The following is a 26,909-nucleotide window of genomic DNA, read 5'->3' on the forward strand; positions in this document are numbered from 1 at the left end:
TGTGCATCTTAGTTCTTCTTTGGCTTAGAATTCCCAGGACAAATTTCACATCGACACTTCAGAAAGACCTTCATTTGTGTAGCCGCTGAACCAAATCTAATCCATATCTTAGATAAAGGATGCATATTCTCGTGAGATGGAACTTTCATTTTGCGCATTAGCCCCCCCCCCACCCCATCCCACTTAACACTTCTTTCGCTTTTACTTTTTTTTTTAACTCAGTTAAGTTTTGAGTTTTAACCTACCGAAAACTACCGATAAAATTTTGATGCGCCTACCGAAAACCGCCAAAATAATCTGGCCACACTGCGCCGAAGGAGCATTGGCAGATACAGTGCTAGGCAAACTTTACTCACCGTATGGATATTTGTGGAATCTCTTGAGAAATTTCATAGTTGTAGGAAAATTGTCCGAGAAAATATGAAAATTGTGTTGTTGGATGAGGTCTACACCTTCTAGGGAATAGATTGTGCATAAAAAGGTATAAGTAAACAAGTGTTAACTTATGGTGTTTTGCATCTCCTGTGTAACTTTGTTTACGTATTTTATTGGTAAACCGGCGGTAGGAATGGACATGGACTTCCGAGGTCTGAGCATGCGACGGTGCTACAAGTAAATAGTTTTCATTCTTAATGTCCATCAGAAGAAAACCAGAGAAAACCAGAAGTCAGAGTCGTCAGAAAACCGTGAGCTGCAGAACAAAAGGTCCTGCTACGCCGTTCAACAAAATCGCAATCATCAATGACCCTCTCATAGTTGAGCATTGCTATAGAACTTCAGGATGTTCCTGTCTCCGATAGCTCCTACACTACCTCATCCAGTCATAGATTCAAAGCTTTACTGTTCTGTAGTTCGTGGCGGATTGGACAACTGTCTATAAAGCCATTCTATACGCCGATAAGTAAGTAAGTACATATGTTCTCGTACATCATCCATAACAGGGCTATGCAAACTCATTTCTTAGTTCCAAATTAAATCCAAGGAGCACATAGAAAAAAACTGATTCAGAATCTATACCTGTTTATGAACTGATCCCGAACCAATAGTGGTTCTGGAACAGTTCCTTGTACAATACAGTCTCTGAAACTGATGCTGCATTCAAACCGATTCTGGAACTAATACTGAATCAATACCGGTCATTGAACTGATCCTGAACCCAGACCGGTCATGGAATTGATCCGGAACTCTTACCGATCCTGGATCTGATCCTGAACCCATACTGCACCTACTCCAATCCTGTAACTGATTCCAGTGCTCTCAGTATGCAATATAACAAACACATATGACATAAACCCCATAATTTGAATTGGATTTCAAGTTTATTGCTCGTGATTATATTGTTGCATCGAACTATAGCTTGTTCACCCCACCTACACACTAGAAGCTATAGAAAGCGCAAATGATGAAAATAACGCAATACACAACAAACGACAGACGGTTTAGCACCAGCCCGAACTTACTCCACTCATGATCGACGCTACTCTCAAGCGCCACGTTGCCCTTGTCGCTGAAGCTAAAGTGCTTCTTGCCGACACCGACGAACGGTCCGACACAGCCGGCCAAACGTTTCAGCAGACCCGGCAGACTTTGCTGATGCTTAGCTTTGGACAGGTTCATCACGATCACACAAATGATCGTACTGAACGCGGTCAGCAGCAGCGTGTTGCTGAAGAATATAACAATCAGTGGCGTGTGCCCGGAAATGGCCGGCAGCTGCTGGGCAAAGTACACCAGATAGATCGTAACCATCAGCGCCAGGATGCCGTTGGTGATGATGCGTTCCCCGGCGTCCAGCGGCAGCCAGAACACGGACAGTGCCAGTATCATGATAACCAGCGCCGGTACAATCACGATGGCCCGGTGCGTGTCGGATTGGCGCTGGAGCGTCACGTTGTACGTAATGTCGATGTACGGCTCGGTGCAGCACGGGTAGTAGCGGGTGTTACGCTCAACTGCGATTTTGGCAATCTTCCACTCCGAGTTGCTGACCAGTGTTTCGATCTGGACGAAAGAGAGCGCAAATAAGGTATTGGCTTCAAAGAAATACATGCTCCCAATAATTACCTGAGGCTCGCTACCGATGGTAAGGTTCAGCATGTACCCGTCGAATGTCCAGGATCCAATCTTGACAATACATTTCTGGTAGTCGAAAGGCCACAGACGCATGTTGAGCTCGCAGAACGCATGGTACTCGGTCGGTGGAACCCACAGGACCTTTCCCTCACTGTACACCAGCACGTTGGTGTCGCCGTAGTGATGCTGATCCGAACCACCGGCATTGTTGTACAGTACTACGTCCGGCCGCCACACGATCGTCGGATCCCAGCGGACGACGTTCAAATTTCCATAGCTGGCCGGATTCCACGTCAGTTTGGGATCATTCCAGGACTGAAAGGCACACAAAAACACGCGTTAGCTCTTCCTATTGCCTAGTGCGATACGCCAAAGTCGCCGACTTCGATGTCGACGATCGCGATGGAGACGCGGGTTGACAGAGTGCTTGTTTGCTCGTAAGTACGTTTTATTCAGCGTAAGTGAAGCACTGTGCGCAGTGCATTATTAAAAGTATAAAGCTAGCATTAGGGACAGTATGATAACGTATAGGGCGAACACGATTCGCTCCAACAGTGTGACGAACAGCAGCCAGTCTTGTTCCGGTGTAGCGGTCGGTCTTTGCCGGGTGGAAGACAGTGCTTCTTCCACTTCCTGTTCATCCTGCAGCGTTTCACACATTTCATCTCCGAGACATTTCTGAAAGGATTGAAAATCAATTATTTAAAATCTTTAAGTAGATAAGGTCCATAGCATCTATTACCTCATCGGTTTTATTTGTCGAAATGATCATAGCGATCAGTTCGAATGTGATCAACTTCTTCAGGGCGGGATGTAACGGCTTTTTCGAGTTTGATTTCACCACGCACTCGAGCACGACGGTCATCAGCAGACAAAACCCGGATAGGTACAAACTTTGGCCGAAAAATAATACTTTTTTGGAGAGAACAGAAACGAAAATAAAAGTATGCTCAACGGCTTTCCCCTTTTACAGGAGGCACTTACCAACGGTCGGCGTGCTGGTGGTGTAGTACGAAAGGTACTCGTTAAAGTGGATCAGAAACATGCACGTGATCAGCACATTGATTGCGTTGAGGATGAGCTTTTCGCCACAGTTCGGTGGCAGCCAGAAGCTGAGCAGATTCATCAGAATCAGAACGCAGGCCGGTGCTGTAATGGTGCTCCTGTAGATGCCACTGTTGCGCTTCAGCTCCACCACGAGATGGGTACCACGGTGTACCGGCGTTTCGTGCACATCGATGGCTGTGTGCGTTTCCAGCGTCATGTTCATCACGGTCCACATGGTTCCCTGGGCTATCTCGTACTGCAGAAAGCCAAGTAACGAATTAGGTATTGTTGAAAGTTGCTACTGCAATTCGTCCTTTTTTCCCATACCTTTAACATTTTCACGTGAATTTCCATTCCGTCCACCTCGGCCCACGGGGAAAACAGCATCCGGCATTGCTGCGTGTCGAAGGGCCACCGTTGCCACTGGATCGTACACTTGGACTGCTGCTGTAACGCATTCGTGTACTCCAGCAAACCATTGCTGGTAACCTTCACGAGCGGACCCTTTTCGTCGAGCGTCGGTTGCCAGATGGCGGATTGGTTGAGGAATAGTTGCGTTACGTTACCGTTTAGCTGCGGTTCCCAGGCAAGCCGGGCGTCGTACCATTTCTACAAAGAGAATGATCAACTCATTGAAAGGATGTTAACGTTTTTTGGGGACTTGTAATTGTTTTAACTTCTTCAGACATCATCCACCGTGCAGCATGCAGCCATTGCAAGTGCTTGATCATGCTCCTTAAGGAGTGCTTAAAAACATGCTTAACAGGGAGCAGCAAAAATATAATAACTTACACATTGCTTGTTGGGGCTTTTAGGTTTTCTTTTTGTTTCAATTATTTTCACAATTATTCCTTTAACATAGTTAGGTGTGTTTATACGATCCACATTAAAAAAAAAAGACAATTCTACCGCTGATTGATCGGATACTAAACTCGCGATACTTACAAACTTCATCCATCCGTACACCGAAAGGGTCGATTTGATTTCGTTTATCTCCACGTGCGTAATGGTGATGCTGTGAACAGGGAAAAGAGATATCGAGTTCATACAACATGCTCGCATGATTGTTTATCTCTATCCACGAACCCAGTCTCGACCGTCGTCACATTGTAGTGCTGCGAAGGGCGAATCGAAGGATCGTAACCCTTCAGCAGGTCCTTCTTCAGAGTATCCGCCCAGGTTGGGGCCCACACAGCGGCTCCTTCTGAAATAGAAAGATTGTAGTGGGTCAGTCCTCTTCCAACATGCAACCTTTGCAGATCGTGAAGAATGAGAATGGATTAAGTGGTGATTTCTATCAATTATCGTCTCTTTCTATCCGCTAATAAGCCCCGGCAAGTCAGTTCCTCAATAAGAGTTAGACCCTCCTTAGATCAGATGTCTAGGCCAACATCGTTCTATTGTCAACAGAAGATCTTTCCATCTAAACAGAAAGATTATCTCAAATCAAATTTCAAACCTTTGATCATTTGTCCTTTGTCCCAGCCTGGAGGAGGACTTTAGCCAGATCATGCCTGGCTGTGACCTTCAAGCCTGATCAAACGATTCATGGTCGCAACCTCCACCGCTCTTCCATCCTGGAACCGCACACACACACACAACACCACCACCGCAGTCCCTATTGTTGGGGATGATCGTCCAATTGGGGAGGGGAGTTAGGATTTAATCGAGCAATAACTACGGTGATATGATCACAAACAGCAAGAAGCCACCCATTGTCGGTCGGATGTGCGTCTCTTTTCAGCGTGCCAACGATGACTTATGATTTCGGGGATCCACAATTGGGTCCACTTAACAGCAGGTGCCCCTATTATGCACCGCTTGTCCATTTCTTGGCCCACAGCACAATATGAAGATCACTTAACGGGCGTGAGATGGACCAGAAATAGTTCAGGGTTTGCTTATCGAGCTATTCTCGGCACCTATTGGGACACTTCGGGTACACAAGCTGTACTTCTTTTGAGAATTAGGTAATGTCGATGAGGTTTCATGAGATCCTGGAGATAACTGATCCATTCTTACACAATACTTACCACTTTGGGCCACCACCTGACCCAATGCAACCGTCACCAGCACAAACAATGCCACGCACATGTACTTTCCCACTGTTTGGGCCATTTTTATCTAACGACCGTCAGCAACTTGCAACTTGGGACGGTTGCCCTTCTTTCTTGTGTGGCAGCACGCAACTCTGTCCTTATCAACACAACTGGAGGACCTATTAATAGAGTTATCACACACACACACTCACACACAAAACAACCACAGGTCTGGGCACAACAGGGCTTGCAGGAGAACGACACGACAACACTCCGGCCGGACACTCGGCACCAACTGAGCTTCGGCTCCGGTCCGGAGGATGGTTTTATGCCCTTTCCCGCCCCGGCGTGCACGGAGTGCAGAGCATTAAAATCACATAACACACAATTCACGCCACGGCCGTTCTGTTTTGTGTGTGCGTGTGTGTGTGTGTGTGTGTGTGTGTGTGTGTGTGTGTGCTTTGTGGTCCGGGCCCGTTATGAGTTGATAAAAGTGCCGCACGGACGCTCTGTGGGAGAGCGCATATCTCGGCATGAATTGTGTGTCACACATGCGGAATGGCGAGATCCGGCGCAAAGAGCTAGAAACCACGCTCTCCACCCGGTAACACCAGATGAAGATTGCAGTCACAGAATCAGGTCCTTAAGAGATGGCAGACGGCTGTAGGCAGTGCAGCAATTAGATGACACTTGTCGCTTGGAGCTCCCACATCGAGCTGGCGCGGTAATTGATTTACGGGCAGGCTAGAATTCGGATGTCAGCACACAAAAGTGGTCGTTTGGATATGAATAGCTGGCAGATAAAAGGGCAAAAAACCAGAGGGAATGGGGGTGAGAGTGGGAGCAAGGGCAACCCCCGTGCGCTAAACCAAACGCAATCACCAAAGGGAGAGAACTGCTGCTTTTGTGTAGATGTTGCGCCGCTGTTTGCGCTTGTGTGGGACGCGATCACAAAACATCCGCGACAGGCGCACTGCTTTAGCGCGGCTGACCTTTATCTTCTCGATTGGATTGGGGAATGAGGGAGCAAAGGGGAACAATGGTCACTACCACCAAGTGGGAGAGGGGGGGGGGGGAGAACACAGCTTTATGCACATCCATTTAGCGGGAGCGCGAGGGCCGTTTAGTGAGCCGCGTGCAACAGTATCCTCGCGTGGTACGCGTGTGCTCGCGCTGGTTGAGCAGTGCCGATTTGATTAGGTCGCCGTCACAACACGCCTGCTTTGATGTTTGTGTTGTGGTGTTTTTGCACGCAAAGCAAAGGGTTGCTCGATGGGGTTGGAAACACCACCGCCCGGAAGATGTTAATAGCAGGTGGAAATGACGGAGCGTTAATGTAAACGACGCAACACGTGCTGCGAAGGAGCGCGTGCGCGAGCGCGCACGCAATAGCTTACCACGCTTGGGTTTGGAAGTGTGTATACATATGTATATATATATATATTTTTTTTTTTTCTACACAAAATAAAACGTGTATAGGGTAGAAAGATGCGCTTACACCTACGCCACTTGTAATTCTAAACGCTAAATATCGGATCTAATATCAGCGGTATTGTTTTAGCATCTCTGAGGACTACGGAACGAAACGGTGGTTTTAGCGCAGATGCGACGACACCGCATCCGCGAAGCTGAGCGTGGTTTCGGGCGAGCTGGATGTCGATGCGGCCGGCGCTCCACTCCGGCTTCCGGCATCGCTGGTTGAGGTAGTGGTGGGAGCGACAGGAAGCAGCAGATTCGCGTACGGTGCACTCGCGTACGGCAACCAGCCGGTACTGCTGCTGCTGCTGCTGCTGCCGAACGTCGTACCTTTCGCTGCCGTCGGTATGCTGCTGGGCACTGTCGTGGTGGTCGTGCTGGCGTAGTGCGACTGTGGCGGGCTGCTGCCGGCGTTGGGCGATTTCATCGAGGAAGTTGTGGATGCGGGACTGGAGCCGTAGGAACTGCAACCGGAAAGTATGTTCGCGCTGCTGTTCGCGCTATCAGTGAGCTGGGCCTGCGCCTGGCACGCGGCCATCAGGCCGTGGAAATCAAACTTGTACGTGTACCGCTTGCCCTGCACTTTCGTCATGATGTTCTTATCATAGTAATATCTGCGAACGGGAGGGAGAGAAGTGTGCATGCAAGAGAAGAAAAAAAATATGAATGAATGAAACCGCCCTGGGCGGGGGACCACAACATTGGAAAGGGAGAAAAGAAAGCGCATGGGTCAATGAAATTCCCACGATCACATTCTGCCTGGATTGGGAGTCATTTTTGCGCGATGATTCACGCGCTCCAATGAACGGGTTGGGGCCCACATTCCTAAGATGCCAAAGGCAGCCTGCCGGCTTCCTGCTTTTGGCACGCCGCACGGCTAAAGAAGATCAAATGCTAAAGGGATAGCACAAAAGGGAACTGGCGTAACTTTTCCCCGGAGCACGTGTGCTCTCGCCGGAGCCGGACCTTACCTTAATGCACGGCTCAGCTTGTCGTAGTTCATGTTCGGCTTTGCCTTGCGCTCGCCCCACCGGCGGGCCACCTCGTCCGGGTCGGACAGTTTGAATTCTCCTGCAAAGAAAACCAACAAAAAATCGGTTAAATTTGAAAAGTTGGGTTGTTTGACCTGCTCTCATTACCGTTGGTGCCTTCCCAGGAGATGCAGGGTGCGTTCGACGAGTCGGCCAGCAGCTCCAGTAGAAACTGCCACAGCTGTATTTGACCGCCTTGCGAAAGTGCACATAGAAACAATAAGAACAGTGTGGCAAAAGTAAAAAGTAAGTGGTTGTTATTTACAACACAGCATTTGGCATTAGACGATTAGGTGTTTATGTTTTTAGCTTCCAGCCGCCTTCACGTTCCACAAGCGCGAGCGCGAGCTGTGGCTTGCTGGGTGTGAACCGTTTCCAGAAAGAGGGCGGAGCTAAGTTGTGTGAAGCGCTTGGAAGCTTGTTGTTATGGAGAAGGGATGAAAAATGCTTGCAATGTGGATACGATAAAGGACATAAACGTTAAGCGGGTGATTCATGTTAAAAGTGTTGCTTTGTTTGTACTAGTTAGTAAATTAGTATTTAGTTATGCGGGCCGATAAGGTAAACAAAATAATAACAAAATTCATCCTTTAAGAAGGAAAAATGAATGTTTTTAAAGTGTACTCAGTAGTGTGAAAGAAAAGTGTTGTAAATTTGATGTTTCTCCGTTGATCTGATCTGAAACAACTGATTACTTCGCAATGTTTTCTAAAATACTTTAACATATCCTTTTAATATTCTTATTTTCTTAAGCAATACGGCAAAGCCGTTCATCATGAATAAAAAAAATCTTATTTCGTAAAATAGTAGTAAAAAGTACATTATACTTGATTTATCCTTTTTTAGACGGAAATGGCAATAATTTCCTTATTACACCTGTCTGTTGGTCATATTGAAATGCTCTGAATGGAAAATAACACTGAAATGCATTCACAATAGCCAACGAAAAAGGCGTTTATTGACCGATTTCGTTGAAAACCATTGTAAATTGATTTAGTAATTATTTAAATACATTGACTGTAACGTACTGTAAATGTTGAAATGGTTGAAGCGATAGGGTGTAAATTAAAATGAGATTTTTTCAAGCCTTGCAATTAAAATCACCTTTCCTTATCGATTTTTCTTTCTAGGATAAATAAATGTTAAGAAAAACTATCATGTTTTCCGTTGAATTTTTAAATGTGTTACAAGTTTTGGGCATATTCATGTTTACTTCTACGTATTGACTATTTTTATCCTATATTTCGAATAAAATCTCACAAAAAATTAAATTAATATAAAAGCACATTAAACAGGTTGTATATTTCCCTATTATAGCTGCCTGGATTCCATCAAAACTGAGCACGAATAGTGCTGTTACTAAATTCAATGTTCTAATGAGGTTATTTTAGTGGTATTATATTAAATGTATTATTCAATCATTGCATAGATAAGTGATTTGTTTTTTTTGCTTCTTTTGTATATTAATAGGAAAAATAAGCGCTAATACTTTCGAAAGGAATGGAGAAAGTGATGGTGTGAAACGATCCGCAAATAATAACCAATACAATACCTTGCGAAACAAGTCGATGTGATGCAGCATTCAGCAGCTGGTAAGGTTCTGTAAATGCAAATCGAAAGGCAAATAAAAGTAAGCACCACTGTACACGGTCACAAACAACACGAGAAGCTCTCGAATCGAGCTCAAATCGTAAAACGGAAAACTACAACATTCCATCGCACCGTTTTTCTGGTGGGATCACATATAAAAATAATAATAATAATAAAACATTCACAAATTTCATGCGGGGTGGTCGCATGGTTAAGCTTCTGACACGGCCGACAACACATCAGAGCACATTCACACAAATCGTCGATTCACTATCCAAATTTTTTGGCGCCAATAGACCACCGACCAGCTGCTGCTGCCCGAACGAACCGTCCCATCTCCCGAACTCTCCAAGATCAAAAAAAGACATCATTTTTCGGCGAAACTACGCGCCACGTCATCAACACGCCGGTAACACTGCGCCGACAATACAACATAATAAACCACTTTTTTAAATCCCACACACACACACACAGGCACACTAATAGGCCAATCTTAATGATTCACAGCACGGTTTGGTACGGTGGTCGCTTAAGCCCCCCCTACAAGTGAGTCAGGGACAAGGAAGATGTTGATGCTTTACCGCCGCAAAGTAATGGCAATGGTCGATGCGTATGATGGCTTGCTGCCGCATGATGCAGCCCGTGATGGTGAGGATGGGGATGGACCGGTGGATGAGGCGGATGTGGCTGATGGTGGCCAGGTCCAGCATAGTACTGGCCGGCGGCCGCGTGGGGATACATTCGCACCGCTGCCGGGAAGCTGCCGGAAAAGCGCCACATTGCGGTACGGTCAAGCCCAACGGTAACGACATGCTCCACACTGCTACTAGCCATCGCAGGGAGCGCCACGGACACGGACGCGACTTCAAACCTTTCGCGACAATTGTTTACGCGACACTGAATGGGCTGATTGCCGATTTTGCCCCCGGGTCACGAGTCCTTTTGTTTGTTTGGCGCACAGACACACACACACGCGCGCGTGCTTCTTGTTGATCCTTGTTGAGACACAACCATCTCAAGAAGATTTCTTCCATGCAAGTGGGAGTTCAACCCTCTGTTCTTTTCCCCCTCTCTAGTACGACCTCCTGCAACGTTCGACCGGTCCGGGGCAGTGGCAGGTTAAGCTCCCTGTGCCAAGGAGCAACATTTAGATCGTATCTGTTTTCCTTTCCCTCTAATGGGGCGAGATGCTGCGAGCAAAAGAAAGTTTTCCAAGAAGTCAGAGCCATGCACAGCCACACACACACACAAACCACAGTCACAACAACAACCTCCACGTGCTCGTGCGCAATCCCAGCGCATTTATAAAAATTCAATAACTTTAGACTCCTGCGGTTTGTTCTATGGGTAATTTATTCAGGAGGGATTTAAAAGTCACACAGTCAGTCGCATCTTTGGCGAGTTTGCCTCTTCCCCGCTACATGAAGTTGAAGTAAACACTTCCTTCCTGTATGTGGTGTGTCTGTGTTGTCCTTTCCTGCGCAAAGGCGGCCTCCTGCGGCGTCCGGTTCGGTCGATAGAAATTGATATAAATGTCACTGAGAGGGGCTTAAGAGGTTACTTTATTGTTTAAATTAACATAATGCAGCATCAATCTAGCTGTGGGTGAATCTTGAACCCGAGAAGGACTTTCACGACGTTGCCTCGGAAGTTATGAATTACAAGTGTTTGTTGCTGTATATGACCGTACGCTTGTATGTGCTAGGAGGAGATGATTGTTTGGGCGCAATTCCATCAATCGCCAGCAGCAAAACACGTGAACAGGGGGAAATGTTATGGCACTTAATTACACACAGAAGTTGATAAACTTCCGATGTGGTGGGAAGTGTTTTCTCCTCTCTGTTCGGGGAAAAGGAAACACTTATCACTAGCCGTGTCCTCGTGTTGAGAGTTTAACTCCATTATCAGATAAGGCTGGTGTGGAGAAACTGTTTAGCTACGACGAAGGTTAACTCTTATGTGGATGTGTGTGTGTGTGTGGAGAAGGACCATTTATCAAGATTAGATGATAGGAAAAGCCCTATTTCCCAATGTGAAATTCTTCCCCTTCTTTGTCTAGCTTCCCCAGTCGACTGATTAAAAGGGAAAAAGGGGTTTGGTAATAGTTTAATAGATTGCTTCCACCCGATATCGACCGGCTCGATTACCTGGATCAATGTCGCTTTCTAGCTCCTGCTGACCATCACTTCCGCTTCCTTTGTTGCGGCCGGCGTGCCGTACGAGGTGCGCAAAATGTTTCGCCAGCGTATTACCCCCCGCCGCACTGCCCGCACACACCCAAAAGTCCGCCTTGGTAAAGGGGGCCAGCTCACTGCCCGCCTGGGGAAAGCGGGCCGGTTCGAGCGGTGGGAAAATGTCGAAATTTTTCGAAACCCACGAAATCCACGTGCTCACGTGCTCTGCGTTCCACTGGTGCGGATCGTTCGGCAGGTACGTTTGCTCACACTCTTCCCCCCCGTCACTGTCCGCCGATGAATCAGTGCGCTTGTCATCGGCCACCGCCGCATCGCGTTGCATTTTTCTTTACTCCAAACAACACCACCACGACACACTTTGCTATATTCCATTTGCTTTTGCGGAGCGTCTTTTGCACAAACGGCATCACCTTGCAACACACGCGCGCACGCACTTTACTGCACACATTTAAATCACTGTAACTGTAATGACACTAGAAGGAGTTTATTTTTTTCGAACACTTTTTCCACTCACACACTCTTCAATTCACATTTCCAATTTCCGGATCAATGTCACTGGTGTGTGATGCTGATCCGCCAACGATCGCGACAAGAGTGACGTACTGAAGCAGATCGCGCCGTTACAACCGGTCGACGGCGGCGGCGGTGGCAGCGGCAGTCGTTTCCCGAAGACGCGCTTACCCAAAGCGAAATACGCGAATTCATTCATAAATTCGTGATTCATACGCGCCTCAAGCACGTGCGCTTACGGCGTGCGGGTAGGACGGCGCGTTCGGTTGCACCGGTTGCGCAAGCGAGATGAACAGTGCGCGCGCGCTCCTGGAAGCTGTGCGCGGCGGAGATCGTGAAGTGCGCCAATTCGTGGAATTGTATGACGCGAAGCGGTTGGTGCTCTGTTTGGTGCGTGGTGTGTCGTTTGTGTGGCTTTCAAAAGGCATGGAAATTTTTACTAACAACAGTTCAGTCGATAGGCGATCGCTGATCGAAGGTTAGTTTATTAGTTTTGTGGATTCGGCTAGGTGTACGCTCTGCGCATGTTAATCAAGCAAGAATCAAGCATTATTCACCCAACGGGCAGCGGTGTGGGTTTTCCCAGCTCAGAAAACAGGTATCGTTTGCAGTGCATGTGTGCAATAAGAAGGTGGGCATGCAAGTATGGGTAAAAGTGTTCCCTTTGCCAGTGTGTGTAGAGTTTGTATTGGAGTGATTTGAAATGTGCGTAAAGTTATTCGTGTTGTTAATTATTTAATTTTTAAACAAATTGCTTTATTTTCCAGTAAAATGAGCTTTGACGAACATTTCAAACCGAATTGAAGCTCAGTGTGTGCTTTTCTATGAAGTGAACTCGATTCAAACCTTGAATGGGGTATTGTAAACATGTGTCAAAATTTCAATCTGGAAAACAAATCCTTTTCTTGTTTAATTAATGTTTCCAATTCATTCCTGCGTCTAAAATAATTTGCATAATACCAACAGTTTATTAAATTCACTAAATGTCTTAATTTTTCTCCTTGCTAAACTTATTTTAGAAATGTGTGCAGCAAAAATCAATTTCAAGATGTCAAATCCCGGCACCGTTGGATCGCCCAGTGTGCACTGGCAGGGGCCCCCAGATGTCAGATGAGATCTTGTTTTGGTGTTTTGCTAGCTCGCAAATCATCTAATCAATTTTCTACCCAATAATCAATGAAAGTTGTCGAAATTGTGAAACACACCGTGCTGTTCACGCCCAGCAGTAAACGCTGAAGCTGCTTTCGGTTTCGTCCGCCGTACGGCCCAAGGACGGGGCCCCGTTTCGGACCCTCCCCCGTGTGTGTGCACCCGAGTGTGCGTATTCAGCGGAAAGGAAGAAAGAAGAAGGAGCAAAATCTGCAAATGCAAAACAAGGCAAATTAGGAAACCACGTATTGCCATCGCGATCGTCTTCCTGTCATCCTGTCCTACCTTGGAAGGAGGAATTGTGTGTGGCAGTGTGAAAACTGTTTGTGTTTTGCTACGGGAAGCTGCATCGCTGTAGTTGGATTAAATATCGTGCCCGACCACCTTCCTCCCCACTCCCCTGGGGGTGACGGTCTCATGGTTTGCATAATATGAACGCAATGTGTGGTGCCTGTGTGTTGTGTTCGTGCATGGCGTGCAGTTGCTGTGAGCAAAATTGAGAGCTAATCAAAACATCGAAAAATACACAAAACCCTCCCCGTCCCCCCCGATCGTCCGGACCGCCATCATGCACTGGGTCGTCAATCTGGACGGTGGGCCGCGGCGCGTCAACCATGCGTCCGTGGTGGTGGGCGAATTCATCTACTCCTTCGGTGGGTACTGCACCGGGGAGGACTACCACTCGAACAGCGCCATCGACGTGCACGTGCTGAACACGCACAACATGCGCTGGGCCCCGATCCCGGCGGTGGAGGACGAGAACGGGGTGCCGTGCAAGTACCCGGAGGTGCCGTTCCAGCGGTACGGCCACACGGCCGTCGCCTTCGAGCACAAGATATATCTGTGGGGCGGGCGCAACGATGAGATTGTGTGTGACATACTCTTCTGCTTCGATACGCGGACGCGCAAATGGAGCCGACCGTCGGTGACGGGCACGGTGCCGGGTGCGCGGGACGGCCACTCGGCCTGCATCTACGCCGAGCGGATGTACATTTTCGGCGGGTTCGAGGAAAGCATCGACAAGTTTTCGTGCGACGTCTACTATCTGGATCTGCGCACGATGCACTGGACGTACGTGAACACGCTCGGGGAGCCGCCCTCGTATCGGGACTTTCACTCGGCCACCGTGCTGAACCACCGGATGTACATCTTCGGGGGGCGCAGCGATGCGGTCGCACCGTACCACTCGCAGGAAGAAATCTACTGCCCTAACATTAAGTTTCTCGACCTGAAGGCGGACCGGTGGTACACACCGAAAACCACCGGCGAAATCCCCGTCGGTCGAAGAAGTCATTCTGCATGTAAGTGGGGAAGAGCATTGCAACGAAACAGCTGGAATGACACATTGGATTCTGTTTTTTTATCATTGCAGTTATTTATAATAACAAAATCTACATCTTTGCGGGCTACAATGGCAATATAGACAAACACTTCAATGATCTCTACTGTTTCGATCCGGATCGGAACGTCTGGCGACAGGTTACGCCCCAGGGTCAGGCACCACGTGCTAGACGGCGCCAGTCGTGCCTGGTCATTGGCAAACGAATGTATCTTTTTGGTGGCACCTGGTAGGTCTAATACCGATCATTTGGTCTCAATTCTTACAACCACTAACTGTTCTCTCTCTGTGGTTTCGTTTTAGCCCAACACACAATGGTGACCCCTCATCGTTTGACTATAGCGACACGCACGTGCTAGACTTTGAGCCGAGCCTGTGCACATTGGCCATCCTTAAAGTTCTGGAGTACAAGCTCGACATTTCTGTTTTACCTCAGGATATCAGGTAATCAGGCTAGACGTTTCGTAACATTTTCAATTTCTACTAAAATAAACCTCTTCTTTGCAGAATCGAAATACGGAACATGTCTACGCCAAACAAAATCGGTCGATCGCTGAACAAGGGTTGAACGATCACCATCACGCGTACAAAAGATGGGCCCCACCGCCCGCGAGACACACACATATACACACACACACACACACGTATGAAGAGAGTAACACACCTGTTTTGGTTGGTTCCGTTTTGTTTTGTTTGTTTGAAATTACCATCAAGTCATTATGGGGAAAACAATTGTGCAGCATAAATTATAAGTGAATTTATTTCAGGTAAAATACATTTTGTTGAACGTGCAATCGGTTCGGGAGTTCGTTAATTGCTGCATGAACAGCGAGTGAGAAATAATAATTGCAGCAGGTTGAGAATGGGAGTGAACTTCTTGTTTGAAAAAAGAATAATTTAAAGGAATTCCTAGCTCCATTCGAATTTCTTGATTAATAATAAGCTCGTAGCAGCACCCGGGCTATCAATTGCCTAACCGAGCCTTCTTGAACGTAAAAAAAACAGCGCTAAACACTTGTTTACCTTTTATTCACCCAAAAGGGCTAATTAAAAGTCCGTTATAAATAAAAGAGGTGCAAATCCAGCGACCTCTAGTGTGACATTCTTTTTAAATCATTCCCGCCCGTTAACGATCTTTATCGGACTGCCCAATATGACAGCGCTCTCCGCCAGCTGTCAAACACTGTTCGGCGGGATCGGCAGGTAATGAAGTCATCTGTTGACAGGTAGTTTTCGATTGACCATTGTTCGGGTTTGTAGAGTGTTTTCGGGAGCAGAAAGGTAAAATGCGTAATTTTCGTGAAAATAGAACATTTCCACGCGGCAAAAGTGAAAATCCCGGTAGAATTGTATCTCTTGCCAACACTTCCGGTCGCGGAAACACGCGCCCAGTGCGGCTAGGGGGTGTAAAGTTGTGTTTTCTGGTGGTGGGTGCGTGGGGATCTGCCGTAGTGAAAAAATAAAGATCATCAGAAAGGGGAGAAAAGAAGAGGCGTAGCAGGCAAAAGTGAAACGCACACACACACACTCGATCGGATGGGGACGTGAAAAAGGTGGAATGTATGAAATGGAGCCTTTCCGTTTCGGAATTTGCTTGGTTGGAAAATGATCCCTTTTTTCGTGTGTGCGTGGTTTCCCTAGCGATCAGCACAACTGCCACAGCCGCTGTTGCTATTCCGGCAGGATGGACGGGGTGTCCGCTGGCTGCTTGTTTTCGCTGTCGTCAGCAGCTTTTTTTCCAATCGTAATGTGCATGTGTGTACAAAAATATACTTTTCCGACCAATAAATGAGCGAGAGAGAGGGAGAGAGAGATAGAGAGAAAGGGCGCGCCGTCGACGGTTGCATCCGTGAATATTGATGATCGAGCAATGCGTTTGGGCGATCAGGAATTCTCTCCAAACGTTGTGGAAAGCGGAGAAAGAGGACAACGAGCGCGAACTGTACTTAAGAAAAATGGGGGGCGAGGGAAGATAAAAACATGACACGATCGCACATGATGTCCACATGGTGTTGTCGTGGTGTGGAAAATTTTCAAATATTTTCTGTTAGCATAAGTAATGGGCGCTGGCTACGACGGCTGCAGAATCCATAGAACGTAGTAAATTAAGAAACGGTGGTCTCTCGTCGTATTGGAAAAGCCTCCCGGACACTTATTGGATTTAGATTGTGCAGCAAATTAGTAGTTGGTGTGGGTGTGTGTTTGTGTATTTATTGTTTCTTCTTATTTTCCTTTACCGCTTCTCGTTCCAGGGGAGGAGGGCAAGCAGCGAACAATTCCGTCGTTTTGTATTTTTGTTTTCGTTCAGCTTCACGCATACAGACACACACATAGTGCCACACCACCGGACGTGCGCGGCTTCGTGTTTCGCCGTTTTCGCCGTTTTCTTTTCCCAGTCCAGTACGCGCTCGAAGGAGGTGTAAAGGCGGAGAAAAGTTGGGTGCCACCCGGGAGGAAATTGCGTTACCATTATTAGGCACTAGCAGCAGCAGCAGCAGCAGCAGCGCCAGCGTACTTTCGAAACGTGCCAAACGCTTTCCGTTTCGCGTAATTCTTCGCTGCGTTCGACGCGGAGGAGCGAGGTGTTCGTGGGGGCCAGTGTGGAAAATCGATAGTCTCAGCGCATTGGCTGGCCCACGGTTCAGTGCGTTCGAGATTGGGTTGGAGGAAGCCTGCACAGTCACACACGACCGCAGCGACCGTTCACGTGTCTGCTGTGTACGCCTGTCCTCCGTGTGATCGTTCGATCGCACCACCGCTAGCCATCGCCATGTCGCAGATGGGCCGCGCCGTCAAGAACCTGGAACCGCCACGTCCGCTCAAGTCCACGCTGAAGCAGCAGCAGCACGTCCATCTGCCCGTCTATGAAGTTCAATCAAGTAGGCCACGTGTTTTGGGGAAGTGTTGTTTTGGAAGTGTCATTTGAACGCATCCACTTTTCTTCTCTCTTTCTGTATGGCCTACTACTACTCAGTCGAAGAGCTCATCACGCTGACGGAAAATGTGGCCGCCAGCCTTGCCAGCGGCTGCAACAACGCGGACGGCGTGAACGCACTGCTGGCCAACCTGCGGCTGCACGGGCCGCAGCTGGAGAACGTGTCGAAGGACACGCTCGACCGGGCGCTGGTCATCTTCCGGAACGCATCGCAGGACGAACGGCTGAACATAATGACGCGATTGAATCTGCTACAACTGATCGAGCTGCGCGCCAAATCCTGGCAGGTATCCGATGGTGCAAACACCTACTACAAACACAAGGCTACAAATGTGGAGGTCAGTGGGTGGAGCTGTACACAAGGTCAGAAGGTCGGTTTTAACGGTGCACTCTGTGTGTGTTTGTGCTTTCAGCCTGACATTTTGGCCGACCCGAACCTGCTGGGATCCTCCCCGCCCATGGGCCAGGCTGTACCCGCGCTGGCGCCGGGCGAGCTGATACGGACCTCTGGGAAGTTCCCGAAGCCGACGAAGATACCCGGCAAAACGTACTGCAAGGACGAGATTGTGATTCGCAATGCCGACTCGGGAAAAGGTAAGTGTGTCTTCAGCAGGATGTTTGTGGTGTGTCTCTCCCTGCGGAAGGAATTCTTGAGTGATTTCAAACGTTAAACATTTATAAACGCCGCCTCCGTTGATGATTTTGTCTCCCATTTACCTTTCCTCCGTACCGGACACACACGCGCATGCATCGCGCACCCCCGCCTCAACCATCCGCGTGTCCGTCCGTCCGCGTAGTAATGGGAATCAAGGGACGTAGAGTGCATATGATAGAAGAACTGTCGGAAACGGTTATTTCGTTCCAAAGAGGTAAACGCGCTTCCCTGGCCTTCGTGTTCCGTGTGTTAGCCATTACTCACCTGCCACCACCCCACGCACGCACGCACTGCTGCACCATCGCGTACGCGTACGCCCTTTCGGTTGCGTACTGTGTGTCGCGTGTGTTGTAATTAAACGCAAGTGCAAGCGCACCGCCGTCACCAACATGCTAAAATCACTTATTTCACCCTAAAAAAGGAAGATTATCGTCTTGTACATTGCATCAAAGCTATTTTGTGTGATCATTTTAACAATTCTGCTAGCACTTCTAATGGTTTGGTCTGATCTTTTCGCTCTGTAATATCTACCTCTATCGTTTTTCCTGGTCGTATGGTGGTCTGCACCACATACCGATCGTTTTCCGGTTGAGTTTCACAAAAGAAACTTAACCTGAGAAACGAAAATACTTTGCACATTTAACAAAAAACATGTTCTCTTCGCTAACGTACAACCTTACCAATCCACTCGTTGCACCTGCCTTTTTCACTCGGCATTCACGTGTAATAAAACAAAACAAAAACATTACCACCAGCACGCTCCAGCTTTTCAGTGTGTGTTTAATATTGCTTATTTCGTGTACGTGTGTGTGCTACTGCTGCTAATTAGAACCGCAAACGGGGTGAAGAAAGACACTAATTCTTGTTTGAGTGTACGTTTTTCAGTCGCTACCGGGGCTAAAGAGCGACTGGTGCAAATTACCGGTCCAAATGAGGAAAAAATCAAGTAAGTGTGTTACTTAACATAAGACAAAACGCTGAAAGTGCTTCTAAATGTCCGTCTTTTGACCTCCCTCCAGCTATGCAAAGCAGTTGATCGAAGACACCATTCGCCGTAACGCGTCCCCGGTACGTTTGGACAATTCCCAGGACGGATCCTGCAGTTCTCTGGCGTCATCCGGCTCGGATGAAACGGTCCCGAGAAAGGAGTCGGCAGGATCCGGCGCAGCGAACGCGCGCAATTCCCTCTCCGGGGCCATGGTGGCAGAGATGGTAGCGAACAGTGGCGCGAACGGTATGGGCGCTTTCCTGTCCAACCAGCAGCAGCAGCAGCAGCAGTCGGCCTCGGGTCCGGGTGGTGCCCTAAGTCTGAATCTCAGCGGCTACTCGCAAACGCCGCCATCGTCCTACACGCACCCGAAGCTAACGCGCAACGGGTCGCAAAACAGTGGCCAGCGCAATAGCGCCGCGGGCAACGGAGCCGGCCTGCTGCTGCACAGCTTCTCCACCAACGATGCGTCGCTCGGCGAGTACAAGTACACGGTGAACGTGGGTCAACACAATCTGAAGATTACTGGCGACTGTTTGGAGCTTGTCAAGGTGTGTTTAGCGTTCTATCGTTTAACCTTCGAACGCGCATTAAGCGATGCTTTTCCCTATCCCGCCAGGTCGCCAAGCTAGTGCTGGACGATTACTTCAGCAGCAACGAATTTCTGGCCTCGGTAGACATGTGCTCCAGCTTCGATCTACCGAACACGCTTTCCTCGCCGGTGGGAGCGATGCCCGGCCAGCATTCGCTCATCACCGGCACCCCGTTCGTGGACAGTGGCGTCGGGCTGAACACGATCGGTGCCACCATCGGCGGCGAGCTGATGGGCGGCGGCGTCGGCAACAGTCTCGAGATCGACGATGACGTGTTCATCGTCGAGGCGGGCTCCTCGGCGGCCGCCGGCTTTAAGCCGAACGAACTGCAAACCAGCGGCAGCGGCAGTGCCCTCGCAGCTGGCAACAATGGGCTGAGCCGGTCTCGTCGGAGCCATTTCTCGCGCAAGGATAGTGCGGGCGATGGGCTGAAGGAGGCGGCAGCGGCCACCGTCAAATCGGATTCGAACCCGGGTAAGCGGCGAGATTGCTTTGGTTGGAATGAATAACATTTGCCTGTTTCTGGAGCGAGGAGCACGTTGGGTGACGGTTTGAGTAACTCTTTTTCTTCTTTCTGTTGTTTCTCACCCCAAAATCGCCCCTCCCGCTAGTGAAACGAATCGAATATGAGCGGCTGATTTACTACTCAAAGTCACCGTACTCGTGGGATCTGCCCGCCGACTGGAAGCGTATATGTGAAACTCTTCCTTATTTGGTCAAAAATAAGGTAAGACGAGCCGCTACCGTTCCTACCACGGACGGTGACGGTGGTGGTGGTGTTGGTGATGGTGTGGCCGTGGAGGTGAAGGGGAAAGCTACTAAAACCGGGTCGCTTGAGTGTTCCATGCTTCATACTAACAGCAACACCGGTCAGCATTTGTACGATGGCAACAACAATAACGTGTCTACTACTAACACTACTAACCGCCGGAACTACTACTACCTCAACAAGCACGTGCTGTTGCAGCGTAACTCCATTCTCAGTGCCAGCAGCTTCGACATGGGGACAGGCATTTCCGTACTCGGCCACAGCAAATACCACCATCCGCCGTATCATGCATTCATCACCAAGCACGCTAACAACAACAATCTGAATCAACGATACTCATCGTCCACCAATCTAACCGCTTGCTCATCGAACATTACTAACAGCAGGCAGCAGCAGCAGCAGCCGTCCGGGCGGCTGTTGATACGATACAAATCGACCAGTGATTAAGAGCATTGTTTTACACTTACATTCCGTCCGTTTTTGGGATTTTTAAACGATGCTGGGAAGCAATCGCGCCACCATGCCTTAAGGAAGAGAAAACAAGAGCTTACACATTAAACATTCGTTATCGAAATTGTTGATACAATCAACGGCGAAAGATGTGATTTAGATGGGAAAGGAATGTATATGGACAATTTTATTGCAGAGAAACGGTGCTTCCACCTTAAAGAAGAGACGGTACAGTGTTTTACAGGGGTTCTCATAGTTGCGGGACACTTCTTTGACTCTTTCTTATGGGAAGTTAACTTCACAATTCCTATTGGATTTGTCCAACAAGGATACTATAAAGCCCAATTCCAATTGCATTAGGTTCATTTCACGGAAGAAATAGTCAATAGAGTGTCCTACAGCTAAGAGAACTCACTGAAAACCCTGTAAGAGACTAAAACCGAGAATTTTAACATGACTGTAACTAATCGGGAACAAATTACCTCTTTTTCTAAGCATCCATTACCATCGCCGGTGAAGGTTTACTTACTAACACATTTAATGGGCTTGCGGGTAACGGGTGAATGGCGCTCATCTTGGATGCCTTTTTAATTAAATTCTCCTTCCTCCTCATTCTGCCCCCTCCCCACTAAAGGATATCGAAGATCAGAAAAACCGTTTTAACGGTGAGCAGTTTCTCGAGATGAAGAAACAGGCAGCGAAAGAGTCGGGCAGCAGTAGTCTGGTGGGTCAGGGCGGCGGTACCCCCCTCAGCAGTCTGCCGGACGGAGGAGGAGTCGATGGCGAACAACCACCAGCGAAGGACAGCACGGAAGGAGCTGGCGCCGACGATAATAATAATAATAATGGTGCATCATCGGGCATCGTCAGTGCTGCAGCACAGATGGAAAAGATCGGTGCATGAGACACACACACACACACAGGCACGAGTCGTGTGACCTTTAACCTTCCGACTTGGGGGTGCTTCTTAAAATCCCCCCTACATCCGCCTGTTGCTGATAAGCACAAACGAATCGAACGCGGTTTTTTGGTTTGAAAACTTCGAAATTTAAAACGAACTCTTAACATAAGTGTTGTGTACGTGTGTGTGTTGTCCTAATGCTCGCGGCATTAACGCTGTTTTCCACGGTTCGCACTACACTTTCATTTTGGTTTTTACATCCTATCCAAACACAATATCATTTAGCTGGTAAGAGAACACACTGCTAAGAGCGCATTAACACTAACCCCCGCTATTAACGCTAATGAGATTAACCTTTTTGTTTTTATTCGTAATGTTTATCTGAACTACTATTTTCGCTATTAGGATCGATTGCTTGTTTGATCCTATTCGGAAAAGGGAACTTGTGAGAGAGAGGGAAGATTTTGTTTTGTCGATGGCACCCAAAGCATTACTGCGCTTACATGCAACTTTGAAGAAGCTGAATATAGAAACAACTGTAAAAGAGCAGTTGCAGCTAAGAAAAGCTATCCAGGAATGCAGCTTCGTGTTAATACACAGAGCCTTTTTTTCCTACATCGGTCTTCCACCGATGAGAGTTTGCGAGTTTTGTGTACTTTTCCTGTAACACGTGGGGGGAAATGGCGACCAGTAACCAGACAGCTCGTAAAATAGTGATATTTTGAAGAATGTGGTTTTATATGCCAAATAATACTATGTAATAATATTATTATTAATATAACAAGAAATAGAGGTGGGATAACAACATATGCAACCATCGCTGTGCAACACAGAACAACATAAGAGAGAGGGAGCGGAGGGCATCAGCAAAAACCGGTGATAAAAATCGCAGATATGTGAGCGAACTCACACAAGAAACACTCACTCATTATTAATATTTACTCATTATTATTTAATCCTTCAGCAGCAAAGGAACTTGTGAACACCTTCTCCTCACCTTTTCCTTCTCTGCTTTCAGTTGCTGTTGGATTGATCGTGTTTAGCGAAAAAAAAAACAAACAAGTTAACACAACTCATAACAACATATTTGATGTGTATTAAATAACTTTCTAGTCTCAGCGAACGAGAGGAATGGGGAAATGGAGAAACAGTCTTTCCGTGTCGTAATCCAGTCCCTCATTCGCAAACACGCGCGCATACGTACAATCAAACATTTTCCTTCATTTTCTTCATCTCAACACAAACAATTGGACTCAATTTTCCAATCCAATGGTACGAGAATTGATTGTTTGATGCTGTTGTTTACTCATGTTTTGCAACAAAAAAAGAAAAATGAATTCATCTCATAAACTTCATTTTAGATACGAAATTTTGAAAACTTTGTTTCTACACATAACAACAATGTGTGTGTGCAAACAAAACATGTGATTATTTTTTTTCCTTTTTATTTCCTTCCTTTCTAATCAAACGACACCCCGACTCGGCGCGATTTTCGTCTTTTGTTTACTTCTTTTATTTATTGATTATTTATACAATTTATAATTGATTATTAAGTATGTTTTTCTTTGTGTTTTTTGTTGTTGTTTTGTTTCCCGTTTAACCGTACAGCAACGCGGGAAAGGAATTTAAATTTGTTTATTTTTGTTTTTTTTTATTCCCTTCGTGATTTCTCATACCCAAAACGCTCCTCCCACGTGGGAATTGTTTGTTTTGGTGATGGAAGGGAACTACTGAGTGACTGTGTGTGCGCAAGGGGGAAAAGGCGGTTAATAGTTTTTTTTTTGTTTTTAGGGAAAAAACAACGAGTAGAGAGATAAATGAAATTTATATCTTCTATTTACACACTCACTCACTCACTCACTCATACAGACGCTCAGATACAGCAGGGGGAGAAGATTAGATGTTGTCCGGGGGGCTATAAGGGAAGAAGCATGAAGAAAGGGAAGCAGCGTATGTGTGTGCGGTGGAATTACTAAGTTGGCTACATTTAACTTATCGCTCACTACACCCACCCACCCTCACACACACACGCAGGGGGCGAGAAACAAACTGATGTATTCTAACGGTAAACAATGGATAATAAAAACACATATATCTAGTACTTAAACATCTCTAGTGCCTTTGCTTCACGTGTGAGTTCGAGAGTGGGCGATTTCTTTCGAAAAACTACTGCAATTATGCTATTATGCCTTTTTGTTTGTTTGTTTGTATGACCTAAATTAAATCCCGGCTCGTTTTATTCGATTGTTGCACACAACGTAATTCAAGCATAACACCGGGAGACGAAAGAAACAGAAAACAAAACTGGTGATATGGAACACATTGGGCACACACACCACATTAGGTGAGCCAATGCAATTGCATACAACCATGACTGCTTGCTATTAATGCTTCACGCTAAACGATAAATTATAAACGTATTGGGGATGGGGGGAGGGGAGTCGTCGGAATTATGTGGAATCAATTCCACCACAAGCGTACGCCGCGGCAGCAGCTTTCCTTACAACGCTTTATCGTGCAAAACCAAGGCCTGCTTCTCGTGGGTACGTACTGGTACACTGCGCTTAAAAGTTCGGCTGAATGTTGCTAATACTCAAGCCCATGTTCTTCGCCACGTCCACCTGCGCGACCGCCGCATCCTTCAGCGAGTACAGATGCACCAGGCTCATCTCCGTGCGCGCCAGCTCGATCGCCCGCTCGAACAGCTTGATCGCCTCGACCAGATTGCCGCGCTGCACCTCGATCGTGCCGAGCGTTTCGTACGCAAACTCGCACTTGCCATCGATCTGTATTGCTTTCTTGATCAGCTTCACGCCCTCGTCGATGTCGCCCTTCCACTGCAGCTGCAGCAGCCCCCGGTGCACGTAGATCTGCGCATTGTCCGGCTCGACCTTCAGTGCCCGGGCGAAGCAGCTGTCCGCTTCGTCGAACTTCTGCTCCTCGGTCAGTACCTGGGCGAGGATGCTGTAACACTCGACGCAGTCCGCGTACTGGTCCAGTATCTCGTTGAACCGCTTGCGGATGCGCCCGATGGCCGATTCGTCCCGGTTTTGGGCCGCCTGCCGGTACGAGGCGTAGCACAGGTGCGTCGCAATGATGCCGGACGTGGGGCACAGCTGGTACGCTCGCTCAAAGTCCGCGATCGCATCGTCCATCCGGTCGGTCAGTATGTACACCTGGCCGCGGTGATGGAAGATGTCCCCGTTCGTGCTGTCGATCGTTTCGGCGCGCGCAAAGTACTTGAAGCATTCGCCCGGTGAATCCGGCTCCGTTTGCATGGCCAGCGAGGCCCGCTTGATGAGGGCGTTCGAGCGGAGCCGCTTGTCCGCCGTTTCCAGCTCAATTACCGCGTCCAGGTCCTGTTTCGCCTCCTCGTAGCAGGCGATCAGGTTGTAGAAGGTGCCGCGGAGCAGCAGCGCCTCCAGCTTGTACTCCGACTCGGACTCGCTCTTCTCCAGCTCCTCGGTGCAGGCAGCGACAATGCCCTCGTACTCGGCGCTGTCGAACAGGGCCTTCGCCTTGATGAAACCCTTCTGTTCCGTGCTGGCCACGACCAGCTTGCCAATGGGATCGTTGTTGAACGAGCTGAAGTAGCTCTTGAGGAACTGCTTCGACGGGTAGGTCGGTTTTTTGCTCTTCATCGCTTCCCGCCCATGCTGCTGGCCCAACTCCCGCAGTATGCGATCCGCGCTGACCAGTGTCGCTTTGTTCTGAAACCGATCCACAATGCAGGCGGCCGTAATGTCCTCCAGCGCGCGCGACAGATCCTGCTGCTGCTCGTACGCCTTCGCCCGGCGGACCAGCGCCTTCGCGTACGCCGGATTGCACTCGATCGCGCTGGTGCAGTCCTTAATGACGGCCGCCCAGTTCTGTAGCTGCTCGTACGCGGCCGCCCGGTTCTGGTAGTAGGTGGCCCGGTCCGTCGCCTCGTACGTGGGACAGTGCTCGATCGCCGCATCGTACTCCCGGATCGCCAGGTCGTACTTCCCCACCCGGAAGTGTGCGTTGCCGTCCGTCTTGTGCTTGTTGGCCAGATCGCGCCCGGTCAGCGGTTTCGCATCGGCCGGCTGTTGCTTGCCGGCGGCCTCCGACGTGTCACCATCGAGCGAGATGGTTTTGTCCTTCAGGTCGGCCAACCGCTTCTTGGTCAGCTTGTCGCCGCCCTGGTCGCCCGATTTGCGCCAGTACAGGTAGCCGAGTCCGATGGCCACGGGCGTACCGATCAGCAGCGCCAGCTGCCATTTGGGGAATGTTGATCCCGTGCTACCCGTCGTCATCGCCTGCTACAGATAGTGCGCCGGCCCGCACCAAAGGGGTGAAAGACAAGAAAGAATAAAAATAATGAGAAAAATGGTAACCACCTCCCTTTTTCCACACTTGTTATCTCCGGCTTGCGGGTGTGTATATGTGTGTATGTGTGAGCTTTGACATGATTACGAAATGTCTCTTTACAACACCGTGACACTGGTTCGTGCGTGACCGTGAACACACTTTAGTATTTCTACACAAAAACACTCATTCACGCATCACAGAGAAATAGTGATAAAATCAATAGAGAAACACACTCACACACACAACCGCTCTCGTATTATCGATCCACACAAGTCAGCTGCTTACCTTTGGATGATTTTATCCCAACATGTACGGACACACAATTTGTGCAATATTGTAAGTCGAACGAGGCTAGTAGGCCGTCCCGCCTGGGTGGTGGTGCTGATGCTGGTTGCTACGCCTTTTGCTTGGTTTCGGAAAAATGGGCGCCCGACAGTTGTTACTTCCGGCCGCTAGCTGTGTGATTATATAATTTCATTCACCGCTTCACAGAAAACCATTTCCCTACACAAGCCCGCACGCAACCACGGTACCACTGGAAAAAAACAAGTGAAGACACTTTTTCGTGTTTTCTTCCCCCCTCTATCGGACCCGCTGCGGCGAAACGTGCTCGTGACAGTTTTCGGTGCGCGGTTTTGACAGCGCGCTGTCAGTTTCTAATGCGGGAGGGGGGGGGGCGTTTTCGCCTGTGTATGTTGACAGCTGGGCGACGGAGCCTATTAGGCTGCGCTCTAGTTGCTCGGATGGTGCAAAGGCAATGTAATCGTTTTTAGGTTTAAATATATTTGATTTTAGCATCCGTTATAATTTAAAATGTTGAACGCGCTTGTATGGAAA

General features: G+C 48.2%; 6 protein-coding genes across 9 annotated transcripts; 2 read left to right on the plus strand and 4 right to left on the minus strand.

The window, feature by feature from the left end:
* Positions 1-1,294: 1,294 nt before the first annotated feature.
* Positions 1,295-5,463, minus strand: LOC120958162 (acetylcholine receptor subunit alpha-like 1). 2 transcript variants are annotated; one of them, XM_040380758.2, is made up of 7 exons: positions 5,154-5,270; positions 4,207-4,324; positions 4,066-4,135; positions 3,448-3,729; positions 3,058-3,376; positions 2,816-2,985; positions 2,406-2,751 (listed from the first exon to the last, which is right to left on the minus strand). In XM_040380758.2, exons 1-7 carry the CDS (start codon positions 5,236-5,238, stop codon positions 2,560-2,562), a joined length of 1,236 nt encoding a protein of 411 aa, XP_040236692.2. In that variant the 5' UTR covers positions 5,239-5,270; the 3' UTR covers positions 2,406-2,559. The 2 variants fall into 2 exon arrangements, with proteins under 2 accessions (XP_040236693.2, XP_040236692.2); XM_040380759.2 differs by lacking the exons at positions 2,406-2,751; positions 2,816-2,985; positions 3,058-3,376; positions 3,448-3,729 and adding exons at positions 1,295-2,001; positions 2,065-2,388 and having other exon boundaries at positions 5,154-5,463.
* A 122-nt stretch (positions 5,464-5,585) lies between these two features.
* Positions 5,586-10,090, minus strand: LOC120958163 (protein FEV). The gene is made up of 5 exons (XM_040380762.2): positions 9,838-10,090; positions 9,219-9,266; positions 7,775-7,861; positions 7,607-7,706; positions 5,586-7,249 (listed from the first exon to the last, which is right to left on the minus strand). Exons 1-5 carry the CDS (start codon positions 10,088-10,090, stop codon positions 6,754-6,756), a joined length of 984 nt encoding a protein of 327 aa, XP_040236696.2. The 3' UTR covers positions 5,586-6,753.
* A 1,243-nt stretch (positions 10,091-11,333) lies between these two features.
* Positions 11,334-12,034, minus strand: LOC125907298 (DNA-binding protein D-ETS-6-like). Its single transcript, XM_049608855.1, has one exon. It carries the CDS (start codon positions 11,771-11,773, stop codon positions 11,363-11,365), a length of 411 nt encoding a protein of 136 aa, XP_049464812.1. The 5' UTR covers positions 11,774-12,034; the 3' UTR covers positions 11,334-11,362.
* A 1,002-nt stretch (positions 12,035-13,036) lies between these two features.
* LOC120959952 (kelch domain-containing protein 3) lies at positions 13,037-15,243 on the plus strand. The gene is made up of 4 exons (XM_040383754.2): positions 13,037-14,411; positions 14,483-14,678; positions 14,753-14,893; positions 14,957-15,243. The coding sequence occupies exons 1-4, from the start codon at positions 13,679-13,681 to the stop codon at positions 15,015-15,017; spliced, it is 1,131 nt and encodes a 376-aa protein (XP_040239688.1). The 5' UTR covers positions 13,037-13,678; the 3' UTR covers positions 15,018-15,243.
* A 398-nt stretch (positions 15,244-15,641) lies between these two features.
* Positions 15,642-23,847, plus strand: LOC120959955 (eukaryotic translation initiation factor 4E-binding protein Mextli). 2 transcript variants are annotated; one of them, XM_040383764.2, is made up of 10 exons: positions 15,642-15,730; positions 16,702-17,328; positions 17,424-17,722; positions 17,798-17,978; positions 18,182-18,253; positions 18,925-18,985; positions 19,059-19,578; positions 19,647-20,094; positions 20,232-20,347; positions 21,474-23,847. In XM_040383764.2, the coding sequence occupies exons 2-10, from the start codon at positions 17,220-17,222 to the stop codon at positions 21,741-21,743; spliced, it is 2,076 nt and encodes a 691-aa protein (XP_040239698.2). In that variant the 5' UTR covers positions 15,642-15,730; positions 16,702-17,219; the 3' UTR covers positions 21,744-23,847. The 2 variants fall into 2 exon arrangements, with proteins under 2 accessions (XP_040239698.2, XP_040239697.2); XM_040383763.2 differs by lacking the exon at positions 18,182-18,253.
* Positions 23,120-26,704, minus strand: LOC120959956 (mitochondrial import receptor subunit TOM70). Of its 2 annotated transcripts, none has more exons than XM_040383766.2 (2): positions 26,358-26,704; positions 23,120-26,020 (listed from the first exon to the last, which is right to left on the minus strand). In XM_040383766.2, exon 2 carries the CDS (start codon positions 26,015-26,017, stop codon positions 24,305-24,307), a length of 1,713 nt encoding a protein of 570 aa, XP_040239700.2. In that variant the 5' UTR covers positions 26,018-26,020; positions 26,358-26,704; the 3' UTR covers positions 23,120-24,304. The 2 variants fall into 2 exon arrangements, with proteins under 2 accessions (XP_040239700.2, XP_040239699.2); XM_040383765.2 differs by having other exon boundaries at positions 23,120-26,023.
* Between the last annotated feature and the right edge of the window lie 205 nt (positions 26,705-26,909).

The sequence above is a fragment of the Anopheles coluzzii genome, chromosome 3, assembly GCF_943734685.1.
Source record: "Anopheles coluzzii chromosome 3, AcolN3, whole genome shotgun sequence".
Classification (NCBI taxonomy): domain Eukaryota; kingdom Metazoa; phylum Arthropoda; class Insecta; order Diptera; family Culicidae; genus Anopheles; species Anopheles coluzzii.